The sequence below is a fragment of the Dermochelys coriacea genome, chromosome 21 (genome assembly GCF_009764565.3).
Source record: "Dermochelys coriacea isolate rDerCor1 chromosome 21, rDerCor1.pri.v4, whole genome shotgun sequence".
Taxonomy (NCBI): Eukaryota; Metazoa; Chordata; order Testudines; family Dermochelyidae; genus Dermochelys; species Dermochelys coriacea.
Genome location: NC_050088.1, coordinates 4,932,635 through 4,954,502, shown reverse-complemented (window position 1 = coordinate 4,954,502; position 21,868 = coordinate 4,932,635). Strand labels below are relative to the sequence as shown.

At 45.4% G+C, this 21,868-nt stretch overlaps 2 protein-coding genes across 2 annotated transcripts in view; both read left to right on the top strand.

Moving 5' to 3' along the window:
• LOC119846317 (complement receptor type 1-like) overlaps positions 1-21,868 on the top strand; it is a 158,525-nt gene that overhangs the window by 93,508 nt on the left and 43,149 nt on the right. Inside the window, 7 exon segments of the mRNA XM_043500721.1 lie at positions 10,724-10,920; positions 13,160-13,342; positions 13,911-14,131; positions 15,614-15,875; positions 16,113-16,209; positions 17,506-17,591; positions 20,790-20,984. Of these exon segments, the coding sequence (XP_043356656.1) occupies positions 10,724-10,920; positions 13,160-13,342; positions 13,911-14,131; positions 15,614-15,875; positions 16,113-16,209; positions 17,506-17,591; positions 20,790-20,984 (1,241 nt within the window).
• Positions 375-10,875, top strand: LOC122457146 (complement decay-accelerating factor-like). The gene is made up of 6 exons (XM_043500617.1): positions 375-473; positions 4,062-4,253; positions 4,491-4,587; positions 5,888-5,973; positions 9,167-9,359; positions 10,738-10,875. The coding sequence occupies exons 1-5, from the start codon at positions 398-400 to the stop codon at positions 9,217-9,219; spliced, it is 504 nt and encodes a 167-aa protein (XP_043356552.1). The 5' UTR covers positions 375-397; the 3' UTR covers positions 9,220-9,359; positions 10,738-10,875.

The window sequence follows — 21,868 nt, the reverse complement described above, 5'->3', positions numbered from 1 at the left end:
CCGTGGTTTATGGCCCAGAGCCCCAGGGCAAAACCCAAACCCTTGGGGCGAGCTGGGACTGCACCGCCTGGGCGAAGCTCGCCCCAGGAGTGACCCCCAGGGCCCCTCTCGCCCTCCCCCGCGGCGAGGCGGGAACCCGCTGCCCACGCGGCCGCTCAGGGGACCAGCGAGTCCCCCCCCCCCCGCGGCTCGGTGGCGGGAGCTCGCGGCGCCCCTGCAGCTGCCGGTTCCCCTGGGGGGGGGGGGGGCAGCGCTTGTTCCTCTCAGGCCGCCCGCGGAAAGACCCGCCGCCTCGCCCTGGTCCCTCCCCCGGGGCGGGGGCGGCTGCCGGGCGACATCTCCCGCCGGCCCCGGGGCCCCCCCCCCCGCACTCGCTGCTGCCCCGCCGGGTGGGAGGATGCGCCGCGCCTGGCTCCTGCTCCGTCTCCTGGGCGGCCTCGCTGCGCTTCTGGCTGCCGCCGCCCGGGCTGCAGGTGAGGGGCCGATGCTGGAGCCCTGCGCATCCCTCTGGTCCCCCCCTTCTGCAGCCCGTTCCCCCCCCCCGGGCCCCTTCGCTCTCTGCCCCCGGCAGGTGCCCGCAGGTGAGCGGAGCCAGCCCTGGGTGTGTTATCACTCGGGGGGGGTTCGGGACCCCCCCACAAAAAGGGGGATCTGGCGCCTCTGAAGGTGGGCGCCCACTCTAAGGGGGCCGTGTCAGGGTCTAGAAGGACGCGCCGGGTGAAAGGCCGTGTATTGACAGCTCTCCCCCTGCCTTAGCCACCCCCTCCTGGGGTCTTAAAGCGGGAAGGAGGGTCACAAACCATCTCCTGTCTCCCTCTATGCTGCCGGGCGGCCTTTGGCCCTTAGCTCCCCTTGGGACAGTGCAACTAGGCTGGCCAGAGTCATTGTCACCTGGGCAAGTCCCTTGATCCTGCTGAGCTTTGCTTTTGCTCCTCCAGGAAATGGGTGTAAGTACTCTGCCATAGGCTTAATGAAGTGTTGTCAGATTGTAAGGTAAAAGGTGCTGCTCAGGTGCTGGTTTGTTCTTTTAGGTCAGCAGATCAAATTCTGAATTCCCTTACTCAAGCATAAGTCCCCACTCACAACCACAGGGGCCTCGTTTCACTCGGGACTACGGAATTTCACCCAGTTGTGACTGGCTAACGAGCTAAAGAAAGTCATCATTGCAATGGCATTTATCTTGAGGATGTGGGAAGTGAGACTTCTGCTTAAGCTTTGATGCACTGTGTTTTTGAAATAGAAGACGTACTTTATACATGGATAAATATAGTAGGTCAATGAGCACTGTCAAACCACTGCCGTTCATTTGCAGAAGTGAAAGATAGGTGAAAAATTCAAGTATTACATAGTTGTACCCCATTTCCTTTGTTCACTGTATTAAACTATAGGGTTTCTTAGCTACTGAATGCAATTTCATTTCGGAAGAATCCCGTTGTTTTATCAGTATAATGGCTGCTCCACATAGACAGTCAAAACTCTCGGAGGAGACTATCTTCTAAGACTCTTAATAGAGACAGGTTTCAGAGTAGCAGCCGTGTTAGTCTGTATTCGCAAAGAGAAAAGGACGACTTGTGGCACTCCAATGAAGTGAGCTGTAGCTCACGAAAGCTTATGCTCTAATAAATTTGTTAGTCTCTAAGGTGCCACAAGTACTCCTTTTCTTTTTAATAGAGACAGGGAGGCCAGATGTAATATTTCTTTTTTTATGGGAACTCTTTAGTGTAATCACTTCAATCCTGATCCTGCAACTAGTTAATAATCCTACAGGATTGTGACAACATAAACTGCTGTTTAAGTGCTCAGTATTATTAAACTTGGCTAGGAGACTGTAGCGGTGATTCTTGGTTCACAGTTCAGAGTAGCAGCCGTGTTAGTCTGTATTCGCAAAAAGAAAAGGAGTACTTGTGGCACTTTAGAGACTAACAAATTTATTAGAGCATAAGCAATGCATCTGATGAAGTGAGCTGTAGCTCACGAAAACTTATGCTCTAATAAATTTGTTAGTCTCTAAGGTGCCACAAGTACTCCTTTTCTTTTTGGTTCAGAGTAAGGCTTTTATGTCAGTGTTAAACTGTGAGTCTTCATAACTTTTTATTTTGTTGGTTTCCCACCAATTCTGAAACCAACTGATTTATAATTTTGCAGATGTCATTGTGGTATTTCAGTGGCCTGCAGGCTGTTAAAATCTGACTGATAAAGGAGTTTGATATCTGCCTTGAATTCAGAAAGCTCAGAAATTTCATTTTCATAGCTGCAAGCCTTTTATTTTGACTTCCATTTCTTTCCAATAATTGTTCCTTGGGTTCTAAATAAGAGAAATGCCCCCTTTTTCTTGCAGTCTGCAGGTAAGATGTTAATAATTTTAGGGAAGTGGAGAACCTTCAGGGTTGGTGTAAGAACAGCAAAGCAAGCAGTAGCACTTGAGTGCTATTTAAACGGCTTTCCCTGGGCTAAGTAATGTAGCTTTGTACCATTTAGCAAAACGTTGCAAAATTTGATGCAGAAGAGTTCATGAAAAGCATTTAGAAGGCAGCAGTGTGGCCTCCTAACCCAAAAGAAGCAGGAAGACAAAATACACAAGGAGAAATCCCTCATAGCCACAATAATATTTACAGAAGTAACGAAAAACTCCCTCTGCAAGCTGTTTCCTATAAATGAACCTCTCCAAAAAAGCCAACTGTAAACAGCGTTTCCGATAACTGTGGAAAAGAGAAGCACAGGAGATCCTATTATGTCTTCTAGCTGCCTCTTCTCTGCTGATCTATCTAATATGGGAAGTGCTCAGGTACTACAGGCAAATATAAGCCCTAAGAAAGAAAGAAAACTGATAAGGGAATCTAATTTAAAAGGGAAACGTTAGTAGACTAAAAGATAGAATTAAAGAAAATGTAATAGGACTGGTGTGAGTTTTTTTTAATCAGATATTAATTAATAAAAAGTATCAAAGTTTGTATGTAGAGAGGAACAGGCATAGACTGGGACATCTTAACTCCTGTTTAGTAACGACTTTTTTGTTACTTTTATATAATCTTGGGGGTTTTTTAAAGTTGGAAAGTGATGTCTCTGAAATATCAGTCCCTTGTTTTCTGAGTTTGCAGGGTAAGAGGTATTTCAAACATCCATCTAAAGGAATGGAAAGATTTGCAGAACATCAGTATAACAGGTGCTCCATGTACACAATCAAAACTGTCGGTGGGGAATAGTCACCAAGCCTGCTAATAGAGACTGGAGAGCTCAGTCTGAATATTCATTTATTTATAGGAATGCTTTAGTATAAACACTTACATCCTGCTCTTGCAATTAGCTGTCATTATGCTCAGGGGTCTGCTTGTTTTGAACAGTTGTAGGATTGGGGTCTAACATATAAATATTAAACATTAGATGTTTTGTTCTAGCTTATCAGCCTGATTCAGAGGAAAGAGGCAGTGTGGTCTAATGGAGAAAGCACTAGACGGGGACTCAAGGGATCTGGTTACAATGGGAATTAATTCATACATTTTAAGGCCAGAAGGGATAATTATAATCATTTAGTCTCCAGCTGATAGTACCACTGAACAAGGGCATAATTTATGACATTGGACTAAGGAAATCCAATGATGGATCTTTATAACCAGATGGAAATGGGGTGTGTGTGTGTTAATCACTCGTGTAACATCTTGAAGAATGTTATAAGGCAGATCCTCAGTTCTTTTTTTGGCCATGTCTACACTAGTGAGCTGACAGCAGCACAGCTGTACTGATGCAGCTGCACTACTGTTAGATTGCTCATGTAGCCTCTCTATGCCGACGGGAGAGAGCTCTCCCTTTGACAGAATAAAACCACCCCAGAGACTAGTGTAGGTATGTTGGCGGGAGAAGCACATAGCGCTGTGCACCCTACCACTTATGCCAGTGAAATGTATGTCGCTCAGAGGGTATTTTGCCAGCATACGTGGTAGCGTAGACATGGCCTTTGTAAAACTGTTTTTTTTTTATCTGCCTGCACCTGCCATGTTTGCATTTTAGGTACCAGCACTGTAGATGTGACTTGTCTTTCTCATCTGTGTTTCCTTTCTTCCCAGTTGGCTGTGGAGTCCCAACTAGGTTAAGCTTTGCTGAGCTGAGGAATGAGTATAAAAATCAGAATAACTTTTCCGTTGAGGAGACTGCAAAATACACTTGTCGGTCTGGATATAGAAGAGACCCACAGCTACAACCCGTTATTACATGCCTTGAAAATGGAAGCTGGTCAAAAGCACTCGAGTTCTGTAAAAGTGAATATTTTGTTTCCATTGTTAGAAAAAGGTCTTAAAGGCACTAGGTTGTGTCCACGCTGCAAAAATGTAAAGTATCTTTAAATAGTTAATAGTGACTAGTAAAGCTCTCTCGCTGTGCCTATTCTGGGCCCTTCTAAAGGCCATCTTTGTGGGGAATGTTAAATATGGACAGGTCTTGGAGATAATTGTTGCATTGAAAGAGAGAAGCCTAATCCTAGCCTTGTTCTCTACCAGAGAAATCATGCGGTCATCCAGGAGAGCCGGAGAACGGCAGAGTTATTGTAACAGATATCCATTTTGGGTCGACCGTCAACTTCACGTGTGAAGAAGGGTAAGTTTCAGACTGCCTGAGCTGACTACTTGTGCTTCGCTTACAGCTGTGGAACCAAATGGATATCTTCATATTCCTCCCAACTCCTGAAAGCAGTTTACTCTTCCATACTAAATCAGCCCTCCGTCTCCTTGGCTCAATCAATATAATTTTTATAGGCGAGGAAAGACGGATTGGAATAAGTCTCCCTCTTTTCTTCATTCATGCTCTGCCATTGATTGTACAAACTTTAGTTACAATTTGGCCAGCTGAATGCTCTGCCTGCAGGTGCTGGCTGAGCATAGATGTCTCCTGTGGAGAGTAGGATCCAAGTGACCAGGGCAAACCTTGGAATCTCTTGGATTTTACCCCTGCTTTGACGTGGGAATAGTTCTTCTTCTGAATAATTGGAAATGGCTGCCTTTCCTCAGGGCCATGCAGAGAAGGGGCTCCTTGGCTAACTTCCCATCTATCTCCAAGGACAAACCCAGCCCGGAGAGCTGTCTGAGTTAGAGCTTTGGGGATATGGTGGCAGAAGAGCTGTTGTCTGCCCCCTCCTTTGAAAGATTAAGACTGTGTGCTTCAGTGGCCTGAAAAGCAGAGGTCTGCAGCTGCAGGATTGGCTGGAACGTTTGTAGGGAGTGTCATGTCTGTATTGAAAAAGGAACAATCTCTTCTTGCGTAAATTCCCATGTCACAGAAAACGGCCATAGCAGCTGCTGGTGTTGAACTCTAGACCCACCTCTGCATTGGTTTATTCAACAATATCTGTGCATATGGACCTGTGTGATGCAGTGGCTTATAGCACCTGCATGGGTTACGACTGGCATGATTGACTATCTCAAGCTAGCCAGACCCCAGCTGGGTCTGCCTGGCCCACAAAAACCTATCCACTCCACTGCGAAAAATATAAAACCAAAATGGAGCAGGCATAATAATAACCTCCCAGCAGCCTGCCTAAGAGTGCAGATGTTACTAGTTTGCCTGTGGCTTGTGATTCCATGGCTGGGAATGACCCTGCTGATGTGGCGAGGAGGACTTGAGAGCACAGGAGAGAGCACATTTGGATCCCCTGGCTCAAAGAATGCCACCTCATTGGGCCTACATAGGATTCTGTTCCATGGTTTAATTCTACGGGGGGCTGGGGAGTTCTGAGTTGGCAAGGAGCCTTTTCTCTTATGATCATCACTCGGTAGTCAGTGGTGTTGGTCCCACCTGCTGTGGCTGGGGAGAAGAGCTTCCCAAATAACTGAGCTTCACAGGAGAACTCCTACAGCAAAAGACTAGGTAACAACTGATAACCCCCTCTGCCTAACTCCAGGCACCGGTTGATTGGACAGCCTTACAGACGATGTGAGATTTCTAGCACGCGTGTTGCATGGAGTGGTGATGTTCCCATTTGTGAGCGTAAGTAAATTACAGGTGTCCGTCCAGGTGCTTACGTGGGCACTTCTGTTTCTTCTCTGCTTGCCTCTTAAATGTTAATAAAGGGGTAGGGAAGCTTTATGATCACCACTTTAGAGAGGGAGAACTGAGAAACGGAGAGATTAAGTGATGTATACCGAGTGATATAGGGAGTTGGTCAATAACAGAGCCAACATTTTAATCCAGATCGCCAAGTCCCAGGTATCTTAACCGCAAGAGCATCTTGGTGTGTGTGTGTGTGAAGGGGGTTTATCCTAGGAAGAAGTTTCTTGTTTCAAGTTCCTGACCATAAGAACTTCGTCTTTCTTTGACAACTGAGTAAATGAAAAAGGCACTGAGCTTGGTATGGCAACAATGTTCTACCACGATGGTTATTGGCCATTCTGCATGTTTAAATAAAGTAAGAGGTGTGCCTGATAGGTATTTGTAATAATCCCAAATTAGACAAGAAGCTCATTACCTGCACTTCAAGGCATACCTGTGCCCTGGTAGTGTGGACACCAGCTTACTGTGCAGCAGGAAAATCATGCGTTTTTCCATGCTTGATTGGGATGGAACACCTTGATCTTAAAACGGTACGTATTGAAGTCCCTTCCTCAACAGAGTGTTATATAAAACTCCTCCAGAAAGCGTGGAGATGCCACACTTCCTGTATACTTGGCCAGCGGCTCTCAACCTTTTCCGACTACTGTACCCTTTTCAGCAGTCTGATTTGTCTTGCATATCCCCAAGTTACACCTCCTTTACAATCCACTTACTTGCAAAATAAGCCATAAAAGTACACAGCACACTGCTACTGAAAAATTGGTTACTTTCTAATTTTTACCACATATAATTATAAAATAAATCAATTGGAATATAAATATTGTACTGACATTTCAGTGGATAGTATATAGAGCAGTATAAAGAAGTCACTGTATGACATTTTAGTTTGTACTGACTTTGCTAGTGCTTTTTTATATGTATGTTGTAAAACTAGGCAAATATCTAGATGAGCTGATTTATTATTGAATCGTAGGACTGGAAGGGACCTTGAGAGGTCATCTAGTCCAGTCCCCTGCAGTCATGGGAGGACTAAGTATTATCTAGACCAGTGATTCTCAAACTTTTGTAGTGGTAACCCCTTTCACATAGCAAGCCTCTGATTGCGACCCCCCTCCCTTATAAAATCAAAAACACTTGAAAATATATTTAACACCATTATAAATGGTGGATGCAAAGCGGGGTCTGGGTAGGGGCTGACAGCTCGTGACCCCCCATGTAATAACCTCACGACCCCCTGAGGGGTCCTGACCCCCCAGTTTGAGAACCCCTGATCTAGACCATTCCTGACAAGTGTTTGTCTAACCTGCTCTTAAAAGTCTCCAATGATGGAGATTCCACAACCTCCCTAGGCAATTTATTCCAATGCTTAACCACCCTGACAGTCAGGAAGTTTTTCCTAATGTCTAACCTAAACCTCCCTTGCTGCAGTTTAAGCCCATGCGTCTTGTCCTGTGCTCAGAGGTTAAGAAGAACAATTTTTCTCCATCCTCCTTGTAACAACCATTTACGTACTTGAAAACTGTTATCACGTCCCCTCTCAGTCTTCTCTTCTCCATTAAACAAGCCCAATTTTTTCAATCTTCCCTCATAGGTTATGTTTTTTAGACTTTTTGTCATTTTTGTTGCTCTTCTCTTGACTCTCTCCAGTTTGTTCACATCTTTCCTGAAATGTGGCACTGAGAAGTGAACACAATACTCCAGTTGATACCTTATCACCGCAGGGTAGAGCAGAAGAATTGCTTCTCATGTCTTGCTTACAATACTCCTGCTATTACATTCCAGAATGATGTTCGCTTTTTTTTTTTTTTTTTGCAACAGCATTACACTGTTGACTCATATTTAGCTTGTGATCCACTATGACCCCCAGATCCCTTTCCGCAGTACTCCTTCCTAGGCAGCCAGTGCCCATTTTATATGTGCAACTGATTGTTCCTTCCTAAGTAGAGTACTTTGCATTTGTCCTTACTGAATTTCATCCTATTTACTTCAGACCATTTCTCCAGTTTGTCCAGAACATTTTGAATGTTAATCCTATCCTCCAAAGCACTTCCAACCCCTCCCAGCATGGTACTGTCCGCAAACTTTATAAGTGTACTCTCTATGCCATTATCTAAATCACTGATGAAGATATTGAACAGAACCGGACCCAGAACTGATCCCTTCAGGACCCCTTCATTATGCCCTTCCAGAAGGACTGTGAACCACTGATAACTACACCCTGGGAATGGTTTTCCAACCAGTTTTGCACCCACCTTATAGTAGCTCCATCTAGGTTGCATTTCCCTAGTTTGTTTATGAGAAGGTCATGCGAGAGAGTGTCAAAAGCTTTACTAAAGTCAAGATATACCACATCTACCGCTTCACCCCATCCACAAGGCTTGTTACCCTGTCAAAGAAAGATATCAGTCAGCTTGATTTTTACAGCATTTGTTCATGACAAATCCATGCTGGCTGTTACTCATCACCTTATTATTTTCTAGATGTTTGCAAAGTGAGTGCTTAATTATTTGCTCCATTATCCTTCCGGGTACTGAAGTTAAGCTGACTGGTCTGTAATTCCCGGGGGGTTGTCCTTATTTCCCTTTTATAGATGGACACTATATTTACCCTTTTCCAGTCTTCTGGAATCTCTCCTGTCTTCCGTGACTTTTCAAGATAATTACTAATGGCTCAGATATCTCCCCAGTCAGCTCCTTGAGTATTCAGTACATGTACCCCTGGTTGAGAACCACTGTACTAGGCAACCTCTGTTTCTCAGAGACATTTGCATTTGCTGGGACAGAGAAGCAAAAGTAGCCCATGAAAGGGAAGTCTCACACTACAGGTAGAGAACAGTAGTAAGATTAGTTCCCTTATTTCTGTGAATAGCTTCTGTTGTTCATCAACCATGAATCAGAAAACCAGTCTACTCATCAGTAAGATGCTACAGTTAGCACTTGTCTTAGTAAGTCAGTTTGGTGATTTACGTAACATCGGGGCCCAATCACATCAGACATCCCTGGGCCGTTGCCTGTTGGGCTAGTACATTCTAATGGTTTCATAGCTCGTGCACCTAGTTTACTTTAGCAGATTCAGTAACTGGAGCTGCTTCTTTACCAGTAGTGATTCTCAATATCTTGTGTCTCTCCAGGTATTCCGTGTCTTCCGCCTCCTGACATCCCCAATGGAAGGCACACTGGGTGATAATGGAGGACTTCTCTTATGGCTCAGCTGTAATTTACGAATGTGACAATGGTTACCCACTCACTGGAGAGGCCTCTATTCACTGCACAACCAAGGACGGGCTAAACGGAGAGTGGAGTGCGCGTCCCCTCGGTGTGGAGGTAGGCTTTGTGTAGGTGAAAAACTCCTGCCAGCTCTGCTGTTTCGTGTGTAGAAAGTCCAGGTCCAGACAAACCCACAAAGGTGAGACTCCAGTTAAAAACTTGCACTTAGTGTGCCTGCCCGTGGCAACATCTTCACAAGATTTGCATGATTCACGTTAGACAGAGAGTGAACAGCTCTGGAGCAGGGCTGAAGATTTGAGGTGGAAACTGGTCTGGATGCACCCATAGAGCAGTTCTGTTAGCAGAGCAGTTAGGGTCACAACTGTATAGGAATGCTGTTAAAGGTCTTTAACCCTTGCAGCAAAGGGATGACACTGGTGAATGTTAGGGAGGTGGTGGGTGTAAGTTTCTAGATTGCATGCCCAGGCAGCTCTCCTAGCTGCTCTGCACTCCAAGCAGATGGCTCTAAGAAGTCCTAATCCAGTGACGTGGGTGACCATGTATGGCACTGGGATATTTGTGTTAATTTGTGCAGGTAAGAACTGGGGGATGTATGCTGCATAGAGGGGCTGTGGGTGTCTGGGCTGACTGTGTGTGCTGGTTGTGTTGTGTGGGCGGTTGTTCCGATCTGTGTCTGTGGGTGGCGAGGGAGTGGTGTGTGCTGCGGAGAGAGGCTATTTTGTGAGGGGTTATTGTGTGTGGCGGTTGTGGTGTTGTGTGGGTGGTTTGGAAGAACTGCGGCAGTTGGGCTAAAGAATCTACTCTCTGTGCAATCTCCTTCACACCAATGACCCATTCCAACAGCAAGGGTTAACTTATTTCTGATATCAGAATGGTCTGGCGCTGTTGGCGTAGCTAGATACATAGCTTACTGTTTTATTATAGGTAGATAGATAATCTTGGGATATTTGTAAGCCGGACTTGTGCTGTTTTGTGTTTGAAGGAGTTTGGTAGGCAAGTTGAAAGACGCTGGCACTTCTAATGCTAATGAAGAGAGGGTACGGTGCTGGGGCCAGCAGCCTCGTGAAGCATCTTGGGCCTGACTGTGCGGATTGCTGAGCTCCCTCAGAGTTTGATGTCACTGGGTGTTAAGGCCCCTTGGTTCCTTGTAGGACTGAGCTCCTTGGCTTTACCCTGGGGGTGCTCCCATGACTTGGAGATTGGTGCACAGGACACTCCATGAGGAGAGAACCCTTGCGAAGTTGCTATGAAGGGACCTAGGCTGTTACCAGTGTATCTCCATCTCCTCCTCACAGGGTGGCCCTCCACATTTCCCATAACAATCTTCAGTTTCAAGTAGGAATAATATAGGCTAGTGAAACAAGTTACATCGAAAATATTGAAAGTGTAAAAAAGGCTTGAGAGCTGCGTAGGCTGCGGAGATGTTTTTCTTCCTCTCTGGCCCTGTGTTTCAGCTAAAGCGTTTCTTTTTCAGAGGTCAGATGCCCAGCCCCACAAATCCAGAATGGAAGAAGAGTATCTGGTGATAGACGTGTCTATTTATATAATGACAGTGTTACCTTTGAGTGCGATCCCGGCTACACCATGAAGGGTCACAGTCTGAGTCGGTGCCAAACTGATGACACGTGGGATCCACCTCTGCCAGTTTGTGAGCCAGGCAAGTGTCAAAACTCTGATTTGTTCGTATTATGCATCTAGTAACAGGTTTCCCTTCTGTCTGATCCGTGAGCACCTCCAACGCTAACCCCGTCTGGATCTGTCCTGCCTGATGCTCGCCTCAAATCAAGAGACTTTACAGACTGGTTTGAGGGGAGAGGTGGACGGTCCCAGTTGTTAGGAACGGACCTAGAGGATAAGAAATGAACCAGGTTGGGGGCAGTGCCGGCAGGGCTCTGAGAGCAGTGGGGATGACTGATGAGTAAGTTTGTCCCTTCTGTTTTATTGCAATCCTTGTGCTTTCCCACAATGCATTTGGGGGTCAGGATTCCTCCAACTGCAGCAGCTGCAAGAAGAGACCCAAGCTGGCAAGAGCCATGGGTCTGCTGAAGGGAATTACTGTAACATAAAGGTGAAAGCAGAGCACTTTTATCTTCTTCTGCTCAGCATCCTCATGTCTATCCCATCTTGAAATGGGAACTGGAAGTGATTTAGAAGATGGTATTCAATAACTTCTTGGTCCACCGCAGCTTTTGCGGGTGGTACTTCTGCTTCCTCTGCTGAATTTCACAAGTAACTTGCATTTTTTCTCAATTTTGAGCTGTCCTTCCAGAAATGAGACGTGCTTTTCACTCTTCCTTTGGAGGTGGAATATGTCCCTCTAGTTCCTGCATGTGGAATAATCATGAACTAACTTTTGTTTTCCCCCTGACACTGGTCTTTCAGTCAAGCTCTTTTCTATAATGGGGTGGGATGAGAGTGTTACAAATGAGTAAAAGATTCAGAAAAGCAATCTGCCTTTAGCTCTTGCAATGTTACACGCTAAATAGTGAGCCTAAAGTGTCCAGTGATTTTTGGTTGCCCAAAATAAGTGCTTAAAGGGGCTTGGTTTTATTTCTGGGTGATGAGTGTCCGTAAATTACCATTGTGATCGTAACTACTCCCTTCTTGGGGAGGCATCACTTCATTGTGCAGCATCTGGAGGCTGGAGCAACTCCACGCTCAATGTGAAGGTGCGTTTCTGTTCTGTTTGCCGCTTCCCTTTGTCTCGTTCGGTGCATCAGACACGCAAAAGGATGTAAATAGACACCACAAGGACTTTGAGACAAGCCACCAATTCAGCAAATTCCACAGTTGGGGACTAAACCTCCAGTGAGACTCACCGGGCCAAAGTCACTGCTGGCAAGAGGAGTTCCTTTTAAGTTCAGCGGCATTGCATCCACTTGTACCAGTGGTGAATGATTCAGCTGGGTGCAGCCGGGTAATGTTCATGCTGAAAGAATTGCTACAGGTGACAAAAGGACGTGAGAATGTAGAAATACTTATGAAATTGAAGTAAAAGACTTGTCAAAGGAAATGGCTCGGTGGGTAAACTGTTCATTTCATCCCACACGTGCGTTAGAGTCTAAAGGGTTTGTTATGCTTTCCCTTTCAGCCACGTGCGTAAGCCCAGAAGTGGAGAATGGAAGAACAAATGGGGTACAGTGTGCCTACAGACCCAGCTCCTGTGAGGGGCCCACAGTTTGGCTTCTACTCCTTGCACAAGCTCCTATCACAGGATTTAACATGAAAGACAAGCTGACCAGTGCAACAGAATTAATAGCAGGGAATTAAAGCTCCAGTTAATTAGACACATGGTGAAATAAATGCTTTTGAAAATAAAGGCATTGTATGCGCTCTCTGCGCTTGTGCACACAGATATATCCCCCACTAGGAAAATATTGGGGAAAAAAAAAAGCATCTGTCTGAAGCCCGAGGCACACTGGACCTCAATCACAAAAACTGGAAACTAATATCTACGCTCCCCTCACACAGCCGGAGAGAAACACGTAAACCTCTGCCGCCAATCCCTACCCCTTGCTACACGCTCAGTCAACAGAAAAGATTGGCAGAGGGTACCGGAAAGGCCAACAAGCCTGAACTGTTTCAGACCAAGTGTAAGGAGTAGATGCCAAACTGTGGGCCCCTCACAGGAGCTGTCCTGTCAGCCCTGCTCTCTCTGTAGTTGAGAGGGAGCCATCTGGGGCCTCTGTTTCCCACAAGAGGAGGGTATGGAACTTCATGGGATGTGGTTTTAGGCAGGCTTGCACTATAGTGTTTGCAGTTGAGAGGTTAAAAGCAACACCATAAACTCTTCCCAGAAACTGGTAGGGAGTCAGTGCAGAGCACAGGACCAAGGGCCCACTGAACAGCACTGCTTGCCGGGCAGGCTGACGCCTTCTGCGCCTTTTCAATTTCAGAGGTTCTCTGCAGCTCCCCAGAAATCCAGAATGGAAGAAAAGTAGCTGGACATGGACCTGTCTACAGACCCAGGGACACGGTTAGGTTTGAATGTGATCCTGGCTACACCATGAACGGGAGCCGTCAGATTCAGTGCCGAGATGAAGGAACCTGGGATCCTCCTGTTCCAGCCTGCACACAGAGTGAGTGTGAATCAAGGTGGACTGCAGGGTAACTGAGATGATCAACATCTGGTAGGGATGTGCCTGGATGCAAAAAAATAAACCTCCTTGGAATCCGGGGGTCACTTTTCAGCTGTGAATGGGGAACATACAAATATCCACCCACCCCCTAATCTCTTGAGTATGCTCGTCCCTGTGATAGCTGATCCCCTGCATCCTGCCCTGCCGTCCTGACAGGCAATGGTCTGTCTCACTGAGCATCCCAAAGCTGTGAATGGAAACACAAATCAGCAGAACTCGTCCCGCTCTCCACAAATTATATTTGGAATCTTAAGGGCGTGAAGGGAGATTTCTAGGGACAGAAAAGTAGCAGATTGGGAAAATCTGAGTTCCGGGGTGAAGGGGAAGCGAGGTAGGTGATATTTAATCCTTTTTTGGATGTGTTGCATCACCAGTGCGATGCAGGGTTTGACATAACACAGGCATTCTGGGCTTTTCCCCCCTCCTGTAGATCAGCCTATTTTATGCTCTCCTTGAACGGGATTCAGATTTTCACTGAAATATTCTTCATCCCCTCTCCCCCCATTAGTGTTGCCGTGTCCCCCACCTCCGGTCATTGTCAAAGGGACGCACAATGCCAAGCCATTGGCAGCTTTCCCCAGTGGAACATATGTGAACTACAGCTGTGAACCTGGCTACACCCTCCGTGGAGAGGCTTCGATCTATTGTACCACATCTGGAACTTGGAGCCACCCTTCTCCTCTGTGTGAAGGCGAATGGATTTTCGGTTGGTTTCTTCCTTTTGTCCCAGTAACCCAACAGGATTTATAGCGAGAGAAAGAATGTTCAGACACACCAGCTAATGCAACAAAATTCACAGCTGGGAATAGGTTTCAGAGTAGCAGCCGTGTTAGTCTGTGTCCGCCAAAAGAAAAGGAGTACTTGTGGCACCTTAGAGACTAACAAATTTATTTGAGCATAAGCTTTTGTGAGCTACAGCTCACTTCATTGATGCATTCAGTGGAAAATACAGTGGGGAGATTAATATACATAGAGAACATGAAACAATGGATGTTACCATACACACTGTATCGAGAGTGATCAGGTAAGGTGACCTATTACCAGCAGAGAGTGGAGGGGGGAGGGAAACCTTTTGTAGTGATAATCAAGGTGGGCCATTTCCAGCAGTTGACAAGAACATCTGGGGGGAGGGAGGGGAATAAACATGGGGAAATAGTTTTACTTTGTGTAATGACCCATCCACTCCCAGTCTTTATTCAAGCATGTCCACACATCGATGTTGCAATGGTTTCACTACTGGTGTGAATCCAGACACTTGCTGTCATTACAAATGCAACTCTATTCTTATGAGACAATTGAATTTGAAAATGTAAACGAAGGAAGTGGCAGAGAGTGCGTTCACCAGAACAGTCTAAAATCTCCCCGGCTGCGAATCTGGATGTGTACAAACTGCTAGATACAATGAGAGGTCAGCGCTCCTGGTTGAGGCAGCACGAGGAGTATTTATTTATGTTCCCATGTCTGCCATCGGTGAGGTGTGCTCCTCCTATTGCCTCAGCCGCTAGATGAGAGTAAGAGATAACTTAAGTATCCTGAGTCAATGGGATGTCGTATCAGATTGTGAAGGGCTTGGGTCCTTTAATAGATGATGCTGTATGTGGATATTAATTCCGTTGGGCATTGCTGAACCTATAGAGCCATATGCCTTAAGGCCAGAAGCAACTACTGTGATCCTTTAGTCTTTTGCTGACAGTACTTCTGAAAGTACGGCATTTTAGCATCCTGGGAGTATGGCAGCCCAAGGATGGATATTAGGACCTGAGGTAAACAGGGCAGGTGCATATGCTTTTTTAGGTTTCAGAGTAGCAGCCGTGTTAGTCTGTATTTGCAAAAAGAAAAGGAGTACTTGTGGCACCTTAGAGACTAACAAATTTATTTGAGCATAAGCTTTCGTGAGCTACAGCTCACTTCATCTGATGAAGTGAGCTGTAGCTCACGAAAGCTTATGCTCAAATAAATTTGTTAGTCTCTAAGGTGCCACAAGTACTCCTTTTCTTTATTTTTTTAGTTGATTAGGAATAGAGGTTCTTGTGCCAGCAGTGAGTTTGGCCCAGTGTGTGTTGTTTTAGGTTCAGGTTCCAGCTATGAATTTCATTGCATTTGTCTCATCAGTCTTTTTCCCTTGGCTTTAGTCCTAGTGTAACACCTGAAGAATATTTATAAAGCGGATCTGCAGTTGTTTCTTTGTAACTGTTGTTGTATCTACCTGCACCTGACGTGGTACATGCCTGCAGAATAGATATGGTTCTTTTTTTCTCATATGTATTTCCTTTCTTCCCAGTTGGCTGTGGAGTCCCAACCCGGTTAAGCTTTGCTGAGCTGAGGAATGAGTATAAAAATCAGAATAACTTTTCTGTTGAGGAGACTGCAAAATACACTTGTCGGTCTGGATATAGAAGAGACCCACAGCTACAACCCGTTATTACATGCCTTGAAAATGGAAGCTGGTCAAAAGCACTCGAGTTCTGTAAAAGTGAATATTTTATTTCCATTGTTAGAAAAAGGTCTTAAAGGCACTAGGTTGTGTCCACGCTGCAAAAATGTAAAGTATCTTCAAATAGTTAATAGTGACTAGTAACGCTCTCTCGCTGTGCCTATTCTGGGCCCAACTGAATGCCATCTTTGTGGGGAATGTTAAATATGGACAGGTCTTGGAGATAATTGTTGCATTGAAAGAGAGAAGCCTAATCCTAGCCTTGTTCTCTACCAGAGAAATCGTGCGGTCATCCAGGAGAGCCGGAGAACGGCAGAGTTATTGTAACAGATATCCATTTTGGGTCGACCGTCAACTTCACGTGTGAAGAAGGGTAAGTTTCAGACTGCCTGAGCTGACTACTTGTGCTTCGCTTACAGCTGTGGAACACAAATGGATATCTTCATATTCCTCCCAACTCCTGAAAGCAGTTTACTCTTCCATACTAAATCAGCCCTCCGTCTCCTTGGCTCAATCAATATAATTTTTATAGGCGAGGAAAGATGGATTGGAATAAGTCTCCCTCTTTTCTTCATTCATGCTCTGCCATTGATTGTACAAACTTTAGTTACAATTTGGCCAGCTGAATGCTCTGCCTGCAGGTGCTGGCTGAGCATAGATGTCTCCTGTGGAGAGTAGGATCCAAGTGACCAGGGCAAACCTTGGAATCTCTTGGATTTTACCCCTGCTTTGACGTGGGAATAGTTCTTCTTCTGAATAATTGGAAATGGCTGCCTTTCCTCAGGGCCATGCAGAGAAGGGGCTCCTTGGCTAACTTCCCATCTATCTCCAAGGACAAACCCAGCCCGGAGAGCTGTCTGAGTTAGAGCTTTGGGGATATGGTGGCAGAAGAGCTGTTGTCTGCCCCCTCCTTTGAAAGATTAAGACTGTGTGCTTCAGTGGCCTGAAAAGCAGAGGTCTGCAGCTGCAGGATTGGCTGGAACGTTTGTAGGGAGTGTCATGTCTGTATTGAAAAAGGAACAATCTCTTCTTGCGTAAATTCCCATGTCACAGAAAACGGCCATAGCAGCTGCTGGTGTTGAACTCTAGACCCACCTCTGCATTGGTTTATTCAACAATATCTGTGCATATGGACCTGTGTGATGCAGTGGCTTATAGCACCTGCATGGGTTACGACTGGCATGATTGACTATCTCAAGCTAGCCAGACCCCAGCTGGGTCTGCCTGGCCCCAAAAACCTATCCACTCCACTGCGAAAAATATAAAACCAAAATGGAGCAGGCATAATAATAACCCCCAGCAGCCTGCCTAAGAGTGCAGATGTTACTAGTTTGCCTGTGGCTTGTGATTCCATGGCTGGGAATGACCCTGCTGATGTGGCGAGGAGGACTTGAGAGCACAGGAGAGAGCACATTTGGATCCCCTGGCTCAAAGAATGCCACCTCATTGGGCCTACATAGGATGTTCCATGGTTTAATTCTACGGGGGGCTGGGGAGTTCTGAGTTGGCAAGGAGCCTTTTCTCTTATGATCATCACTCGGTAGTCAGTGGTGTTGGTCCCACCTGCTGTGGCTGGGGAGAAGAGCTTCCCAAATAACTGAGCTTCACAGGAGAACTCCTACAGCAAAAGACTAGGTAACAACTGATAACCCCCTCTGCCTAACTCCAGGCACCGGTTGATTGGACAGCCTTACAGACGATGTGAGATTTCTAGCACGCGTGTTGCATGGAGTGGTGATGTTCCCATTTGTGAGCGTAAGTAAATTACAGGTGTCCGTCCAGGTGCTTACGTGGGCACTTCTGTTTCTTCTCTGCTTGCCTCTTAAATGTTAATAAAGGGGTAGGGAAGCTTTATGATCACCACTTTAGAGAGGGAGAACTGAGAAACGGAGAGATTAAGTGATGTATACCGAGTGATATAGGGAGTTGGTCAATAACAGAGCCAACATTTTAATCCAGATCGCCAAGTCCCAGGTATCTTAACCGCAAGAGCATCTTGGTGTGTGTGTGTGAAGGGGGTTTATCCTAGGAAGAAGTTTCTTGTTTCAAGTTCCTGACCATAAGAACTTAGTCTTTCTTTGACAACTGAGTAAATGAAAAAGGCACTGAGCTTGGTATGGCAACAATGTTCTACCACGATGGTTATTGGCCATTCTGCATGTTTAAATAAAGTAAGAGGTGTGCCTGATAGGTATTTGTAATAATCCCAAATTAGACAAGAAGCTCATTACCTGCACTTCAAGGCATACCTGTGCCCTGGTAGTGTGGACACCAGCTTACTGTGCAGCAGGAAAATCATGCGTTTTTCCATGCTTGATTGGGATGGAACACCTTGATCTTAAAACGGTACGTATTGAAGTCCCTTCCTCAACAGAGTGTTATATAAAACTCCTCCAGAAAGCGTGGAGATGCCACACTTCCTGTATACTTGGCCAGCGGCTCTCAACCTTTTCCGACTACTGTACCCTTTTCAGCAGTCTGATTTGTCTTGCATATCCCCAAGTTACACCTCCTTTACAATCCACTTACTTGCAAAATAAGCCATAAAAGTACACAGCACACTGCTACTGAAAAATTGGTTACTTTCTAATTTTTACCACATATAATTATAAAATAAATCAATTGGAATATAAATATTGTACTGACATTTCAGTGGATAGTATATAGAGCAGTATAAAGAAGTCACTGTATGACATTTTAGTTTGTACTGACTTTGCTAGTGCTTTTTTATATGTATGTCGTAAAACTAGGCAAATATCTAGATGAGCTGATTTATCATTGAATCGTAGGACTGGAAGGGACCTTGAGAGGTCATCTAGTCCAGTCCCCTGCAGTCATGGGAGGACTAAGTATTATCTAGACCAGTGATTCTCAAACTTTTGTAGTGGTAACCCCTTTCACATAGCAAGCCTCTGATTGCGACCCCCCTCCCTTATAAAATCAAAAACACTTGAAAATATATTTAACACCATTATAAATGGTGGATGCAAAGCGGGGTCTGGGTAGGGGCTGACAGCTCGTGACCCCCCATGTAATAACCTCACGACCCCCTGAGGGGTCCTGACCCCCCAGTTTGAGAACCCCTGATCTAGACCATTCCTGACAAGTGTTTGTCTAACCTGCTCTTAAAAGTCTCCAATGATGGAGATTCCACAACCTCCCTAGGCAATTTATTCCAATGCTTAACCACCCTGACAGTCAGGAAGTTTTTCCTAATGTCTAACCTAAACCTCCCTTGCTGCAGTTTAAGCCCATTGCGTCTTGTCCTGTGCTCAGAGGTTAAGAAGAACAATTTTTCTCCATCCTCCTTGTAACAACCATTTACGTACTTGAAAACTGTTATCACGTCCCCTCTCAGTCTTCTCTTCTCCAGATTAAACAAGCCCAATTTTTTCAATCTTCCCTCATAGGTTATGTTTTTTAGACTTTTTGTCATTTTTGTTGCTCTTCTCTTGACTCTCTCCAGTTTGTTCACATCTTTCCTGAAATGTGGCACTGAGAAGTGAACACAATACTCCAGTTGATACCTTATCACCGCAGGGTAGAGCAGAAGAATTGCTTCTCATGTCTTGCTTACAATACTCCTGCTATTACATTCCAGAATGATGTTCGCTTTTTTTTTTTTTTTTTTGCAACAGCATTACACTGTTGACTCATATTTAGCTTGTGATCCACTATGACCCCCAGATCCCTTTCCGCAGTACTCCTTCCTAGGCAGCCAGTGCCCATTTTATATGTGTGCAACTGATTGTTCCTTCCTAAGTAGAGTACTTTGCATTTGTCCTTACTGAATTTCATCCTATTTACTTCAGACCATTTCTCCAGTTTGTCCAGAACATTTTGAATGTTAATCCTATCCTCCAAAGCACTTCCAACCCCTCCCAGCATGGTACTGTCCGCAAACTTTATAAGTGTACTCTCTATGCCATTATCTAAATCACTGATGAAGATATTGAACAGAACCGGACCCAGAACTGATCCCTTCAGGACCCCTTCATTATGCCCTTCCAGAAGGACTGTGAACCACTGATAACTACACCCTGGGAATGGTTTTCCAACCAGTTTTGCACCCACCTTATAGTAGCTCCATCTAGGTTGCATTTCCCTAGTTTGTTTATGAGAAGGTCATGCGAGAGAGTGTCAAAAGCTTTACTAAAGTCAAGATATACCACATCTACCGCTTCACCCCATCCACAAGGCTTGTTACCCTGTCAAAGAAAGATATCAGTCAGCTTGATTTTTACAGCATTTGTTCATGACAAATCCATGCTGGCTGTTACTCATCACCTTATTATTTTCTAGATGTTTGCAAAGTGAGTGCTTAATTATTTGCTCCATTATCCTTCCGGGTACTGAAGTTAAGCTGACTGGTCTGTAATTCCCGGGGGGTTGTCCTTATTTCCCTTTTTATAGATGGACACTATATTTACCCTTTTCCAGTCTTCTGGAATCTCTCCTGTCTTCCGTGACTTTTCAAGATAATTACTAATGGCTCAGATATCTCCCCAGTCAGCTCCTTGAGTATTCAGTACATGTACCCCTGGTTGAGAACCACTGTACTAGGCAACCTCTGTTTCTCAGAGACATTTGCATTTGCTGGGACAGAGAAGCAAAAGTAGCCCATGAAAGGGAAGTCTCACACTACAGGTAGAGAACAGTAGTAAGATTAGTTCCCTTATTTCTGTGAATAGCTTCTGTTGTTCATCAACCATGAATCAGAAAACCAGTCTACTCATCAGTAAGATGCTACAGTTAGCACTTGTCTTAGTAAGTCAGTTTGGTGATTTACGTAACATCGGGGCCCAATCACATCAGACATCCCTGGGCCGTTGCCTGTTGGGCTAGTACATTCTAATGGTTTCATAGCTCGTGCACCTAGTTTACTTTAGCAGATTCAGTAACTGGAGCTGCTTCTTTACCAGTAGTGATTCTCAATATCTTGTGTCTCTCCAGGTATTCCGTGTCTTCCGCCTCCTGACATCCCCAATGGAAGGCACACTGGGGTGATAATGGAGGACTTCTCTTATGGCTCAGCTGTAATTTACGAATGTGACAATGGTTACCCACTCACTGGAGAGGCCTCTATTCACTGCACAACCAAGGACGGGCTAAACGGAGAGTGGAGTGCGCGTCCCCCTCGGTGTGGAGGTAGGCTTTGTGTAGGTGAAAAACTCCTGCCAGCTCTGCTGTTTCGTGTGTAGAAAGTCCAGGTCCAGACAAACCCACAAAGGTGAGACTCCAGTTAAAAACTTGCACTTAGTGTGCCTGCCCGTGGCAACATCTTCACAAGATTTGCATGATTCACGTTAGACAGAGAGTGAACAGCTCTGGAGCAGGGCTGAAGATTTGAGGTGGAAACTGGTGCCTCTGGATGCACCCATAGAGCAGTTCTGTTAGCAGAGCAGTTAGGGTCACAACTGTATAGGAATGCTGTTAAAGGTCTTTAACCCTTGCAGCAAAGGGATGACACTGGTGAATGTTAGGGAGGTGGTGGGTGTAAGTTTCTAGATTGCATGCCCAGGCAGCTCTCCTAGCTGCTCTGCACTCCAAGCAGATGGCTCTAAGAAGTCCTAATCCAGTGACGTGGGTGACCATGTATGGCACTGGGATATTTGTGTTAATTTGTGCAGGTAAGAACTGGGGGATGTATGCTGCATAGAGGGGCTGTGGGTGTCTGGGCTGACTGTGTGCTGGTTGTGTTGTGTGGGCGGTTGTTCCGATCTGTGTCTGTGGGTGGCGAGGGGTGGTGTGTGCTGCGGAGAGAGGCTATTTGTGAGGGGTTATTGTGTGTGGCGGTTGTGGTGTTGTGTGGGTGGTTTGGAAGAACTGCGGCAGTTGGGCTAAAGAATCTACTCTCTGTGCAATCTCCTTCACACCAATGACCCATTCCAACAGCAAGGGTTAACTTATTTCTGATATCAGAATGGTCTGGCGCTGTTGGCGTAGCTAGATACATAGCTTACTGTTTTATTATAGGTAGATAGATAATCTTGGGATATTTGTAAGCCGGACTTGTGCTGTTTTGTGTTTGA